The 5156-nt window shown below is 44.2% G+C and overlaps 1 protein-coding gene across 1 annotated transcript; it reads right to left on the minus strand.

Annotated features, from left to right (window-relative positions):
- Positions 1-646: 646 nt before the first annotated feature.
- On the minus strand, positions 647-4183 carry LOC142301962 (endonuclease domain-containing 1 protein-like). Its single transcript, XM_075343026.1, has 2 exons — positions 3822-4183; positions 647-1395 (listed from the first exon to the last, which is right to left on the minus strand). The coding sequence occupies exons 1-2, from the start codon at positions 4179-4181 to the stop codon at positions 796-798; spliced, it is 960 nt and encodes a 319-aa protein (XP_075199141.1). The 5' UTR covers positions 4182-4183; the 3' UTR covers positions 647-795.
- Between the last annotated feature and the right edge of the window lie 973 nt (positions 4184-5156).

The following is a 5156-nucleotide window of genomic DNA, read 5'->3' on the forward strand; positions in this document are numbered from 1 at the left end:
ATCGCTAGCAAGCATACCCGCCCCCGTCGGTTGTGCGTCACGGACAAATCGCTGCCCGTGGCGCACAACATCGCTCGTACCTGTCACAGGGACTTACCTGCCAAGCGACGTCGCTGTTGCCGGCGAACCACCTCCTTTCTAAGGGGGCAGTTCGTGCGGCGTCACAGCGGCGTCACTAAGCGGCCGCCCAATTGAAGCAGAGGAGCTGAAATGAGCGAACCGTAACATCCCGCCCACCTCCTTCCTTCCGCATTGACGGTGGCCACAGGTAAGCTGTAGTTCGTCGTTCCCGAGGTGTCACACGTAGCGATGTGTGCTGAATGACGAACAACCTGCGTCCTCAACAATCAACGATATTTTGAAAAGGAATGACGTGTCAACGATGGACGATTAGGTGAGTATTTTCCATCGTTAACGGCCGTTCGTTGGTGTCACACGCAACGACGTCGCTAACGATGCCAGATGTGCGTCACGGAATCCGTGACCCCGGCAATATATCATTAGATACGTCGTTGCGTGTAACGGGGCCTTTACACTTGCACATTCAATTAATACTATAGGTCGTGCTGGCAAATCTTCAATTTTCTACATTACGATTTTATTGCTGAAATCAAATAAAACAATACAACTGTATAATGCGATAAAAAGTGATTTATTATTATTTGTTATATATTGCTGTAATGGAGAATAAAGGATTACATAATGAATTCATAGCATCGAAAAAACAAATCAGTCCCATGTTACAATTCAGGAGCTAACGATTATATAGTCGGTAATATAGCAGAGAGGAGCTCATTATTTCTCAGGCTTACAGCCATTGCTAAATAGCTCAATATTAATAACACCCAGAAAGTCTTGCAGTTTCTTTTGAAAATCACCAATATTGTTAAATTTCCCAATTTTGCTAGCCATTGTATTTTGAACAAGTGCAGCTCCGACCCCTTTAGGTGTACCATTCTTATCTACGTGGCAATAGGCGTTCCACACATGAGTCGGAGCAGATAATCCACCCTCCTTTATCGGTACATTCCCCGGTACAATCCCCGTTATTACGTATATTTTTTCGTTTTGATCTGTTAACATGTTAATCATCTCATTTTCATATACACTCCAAACTTGATTTATCTCTCGTACCATTGGTACTGCATTGGTCAGGGTGAATGTCGCTTTATATTCATCGCGACTGACAGTATGGTGCCCACAGGGGTTTAGATGCCCCCTATCGTATGTTGTGTTTCCATAGTCATAATCAAGTGCCTGACTTGTTCTTAACAGGTACATAGGTCTGTTCTCTTCTTTTCTTTCTCCAATCTTCTTATCCCAGTTATACTTCTGTAATCCACTCCTTGCATCCATTACAAATTCCATGTTTTCCGTCACTCCTCGATAAGCCAACTGTAAAAGAAAGTCATGTCCTTACTCTTTTATTCCATAGATCTAATCAATAGACGTACTTTGGCCATAATTACAGAAAATGTCTATGTTTGCACAAGCTAAAATTTAGGGCCCAATTCAGAATTGCATTTACGTCTTTTTTTGTCTAGTTTTTGGTGTTTTTATTCTTTTTTTGATCTGCACCAAGTTTTCTTAATTTTTGTCTTTTTTTTTAAATCTATATTAGGGCATGTGCACACGGTGTCTTTAAGATGTCAGTGCACCAGCCGAGGATTTCCTAGGCAGGGTTTTTTCAGAAAAAAGCTAGCGGCTTCACTGGTGGTAAAGTTGTTTTAGCTTCACGATGTCATTGCAATGACGGTTTGGTAAGAAGGATAGTGTGTTTCTGAGCTATCCCTCAAGCTAGGGGTCCCTAGGCTAATCCCTATCCCTGTTCAGCGATTTGTAACCTGCCAGCAGCTCCAGCTCCAGTGTTTCATTGATCCAGAGGTCACAACTCAATACAAGTCTATGAAAGCCTCATTCTGGCCTCATTCTGGCTCTCATAAAGATGCATTGGGAACTTGTGATGTAACTTCTTACTTCCAGATACAGTAGTTGGACGTTACATGCACAAGATGGAGCCATGGTACCAGAGTAGCGCCGAAAAAGGGTGAAAACGCTGGAGGGGAACAGGAGACTGGTTACTTGGCTTCACCCCTAGCGATTTTTTGTTTTAATTTTTTCCTGCTGAGCTGTATGCTGCCCCACACCAGTGTTGTATAGCCCCCAGAGCTGTATACCCCCCCATCTCAGTACTGTACACACCTGCTGCCTCACCACCATGTGGATCTGCCGCCTCACCACCGTGCAGAGCTGCCGCCTCACCACCGCGCAGAGCTGCCGCCTCACCACCGCGCAGAGCTGCCGCCTCACCACCGTGCAGAGCTGCCGCCTCACCACCGCGCAGAGCTGCCGCCTCACCACCGTGCGGACCTACACCCCACCTACTGTCTCCTCCCCAAAATCCTATATAATGTAGGCCTGCAAGGGCAGGGTCCTCTTCTCTCTATACTAGTCTATTGTAACTTGTATATGTATTCTATATGTAACCCCCTTCTCATGTACAGCACCATGAAATCAATGGTGCTCTATAAATAGATAATAATAATATACCCCCCAGAGCTGTATGTCCTCCAACCCCAGTATTGTATACCCCCCAGAGCTGTATGTTCCCGACGCCAGAACTGCATACCACCCCAAAGCTGTACGTCCCTCCACTCCAGTGCTGTATACCCCCCAGAGCTGTATATCCCCTCACCCCTGTGCTGTATGCCTCACACCACAGTAATGTGTTTGCCTTCAGCCTCTCATGTGATATTTATGCTGTAACCCCCAGCCTCCCCTGTGATGTATGAACAGAGATCTGTGTGCACTGAGTGCTGCTATGTCTGACGGCCATCAAGCAGCGTACCCTGCACAGCCACATGCCCGTTCAGAGCTGGATGGAGATCAGCGGGGGAGGGGAGTGAGGCTGCTGCCGGCTTCCCCATATTAAAAATATATCTAATGTGTCTGTGTGTGCATGTATAATGTGTGTCTATGTATGTCAGTGTATATAACTGTATATGTACCGTATATCTTTTTATACTGTATATATTTTTGTGAATTCTTCAAATATGTATAGTATATGTACGTATGCCTGTATGTGTACGTATCTGTGTGTCTGTCTGCATGTGCAAGGGACCCACTGAGACACAAAAACCTGGAGCTGGCCCTTATCAATCTACTTAACTTTTCCTACTCTGTTTCATGCTACCTACAGATTTCACAGTATTGTTGAATGTGATAAATTCCCTGCCTTTAGGTTTTTGCTATGTTATCTGAGATTAGCATGATGAGGGGCAGAGACCCTAATTCCAGTTATATATAACTTATTGGGCTGCCTGTTGTAGATTTGATAAAACCACAGTTTTTTCTGCTGCAGATTTAGCAGTTCTCTAATGTATAACCCCGCCCACACCACTGATTGCCAGCTTTTTGTGTACACAGTGCATAGGCCAAAAGCTGCCAATCAGTGACAGGTGTAGGGTTACACAGAACAGGAGGACTAAATGGTATAAGACAATCAGTCTGCAACATTTGATTTCATTAAAACTAAAAAAACAGTCAGCAAACACATTGCCGGAATCAGGGTCTCAGCCCCTAAATTATGCTGCTCTCAGATTATCAAAATACTGCTGACAAATTCCCTTTAAAACTTAAATTAAAGTTCTAAATAAAATAGCACATAGACAATGTCACAGGTGTCATGGGCTCCTGAGTTTGTTCATTTTATTCTATGTAACCGAAGGTAATTTAACATTTGGGATTAACCGATCGGGATTTATCATGGAGATAAAATGAAGCATTGTGCATCCTATGAAAGTAGATATAAAAGTACTCACCTGAGGTTCCACTCTGAAAGTATTGATTCGCTTACAAGTTTTTTCAGATTCGCTGGCTTTTACGTCCATGATGTAGGCGGAGTAGAGGGGCATACGTCTCCCCCTGTCATACAAGGTGGCAAACCGATTGGAACCATTAAATGTTTGGCAAATATAAGCTGGAGAAGACAGGTCGTTAACATTTATTCCATCTGGAAACTTCTTGCGATCAAACAGATCAGACTTAGCGATGCCTTGAAAGCCACTGGGGACATGGGCCTTGTAAAAATATCCAAGGCAGTTGTTAAAGTCATTGTTAACCCGGGCTTGGGTGACAATGGCCACCGCTAGGATCAGTGAAATGATCAGCAATAGCTTCATGTTCTCTGCTGGAAGCCGGAGATAAATAATGTAGAATGTGGAGCCTTTTTATACTATAACAAGTATTTACACAATAACCACATGAGGAAGTGTTACCCTTTCCAAAGAAATGATTAAGGCTCAAAATCTAATTAGTCAGAGTCATCTTTGTAAATTGTCATAGTTAAAGGGAATTTGTCAACATCAGTCTTTATACACTATAATCCGAATTAGGTATTCAAATTAAATAAGCTAAGGAAATCATGGTAATTAAAATATAGATTTTTATTCAAAAATGTATTAATTTACATCCCACACCGTGTGCAGAATTATTAGGCAAATTGTATTTTAGAGGATTTTTTTTTTTATTGATCAACAATCAACTCAAAAGACTCAAATATCAAAGCTTAATATTTTTGGAAGTTGGAGTGGGGTTTTTTTAGATTTGGCTATCTAAGGCCCGTTTCACACGTCAGTGAAAAACAGTGACGTTTTTCACTGGCGTGTAAAACACGCACATGTCCCTGCGTGTGCCGTGATTCATGGCACACGTGGGTTGTCTAAGTGCAATCCGGGCTCCGTTCTCCGTGGCCCGTGATTGCACTTAGAAAACTACTCACCTGTGCGCGCTCCCGCTGTCCATGGTGCTGATCGCTCCCGCGGTGCAGCATCCGGCCGGCGGTGACCCCCGCAGCAGCTGCTTCCGGGTCGGCTGTGTCGTGCATCATGAATATGCGCGACAATAATGAGCCGGCTCAGAAGCAGCAGGGAGAACGGGCTGCAGAGGACATCGCTGGACGCCGGGTAAAAATGATTTTTGTTTTAAAAGCACGTTTTTTTCTGGCACGTGTTTCACGGACCACACCACTGAGTGGTCCGTGGGACATCAGTGATGCCAGAAAAAATGGACATGTCTCCGTGTGGCAATCACGCACACGCGGGTACGCCACACGGAGACACGTGCAGTGAAAAATCACGGACGTGTGAGCAGACCCA

This window comes from Anomaloglossus baeobatrachus, chromosome 4 (assembly GCF_048569485.1).
Source record: "Anomaloglossus baeobatrachus isolate aAnoBae1 chromosome 4, aAnoBae1.hap1, whole genome shotgun sequence".
Classification (NCBI taxonomy): Eukaryota; Metazoa; Chordata; class Amphibia; order Anura; family Aromobatidae; genus Anomaloglossus; species Anomaloglossus baeobatrachus.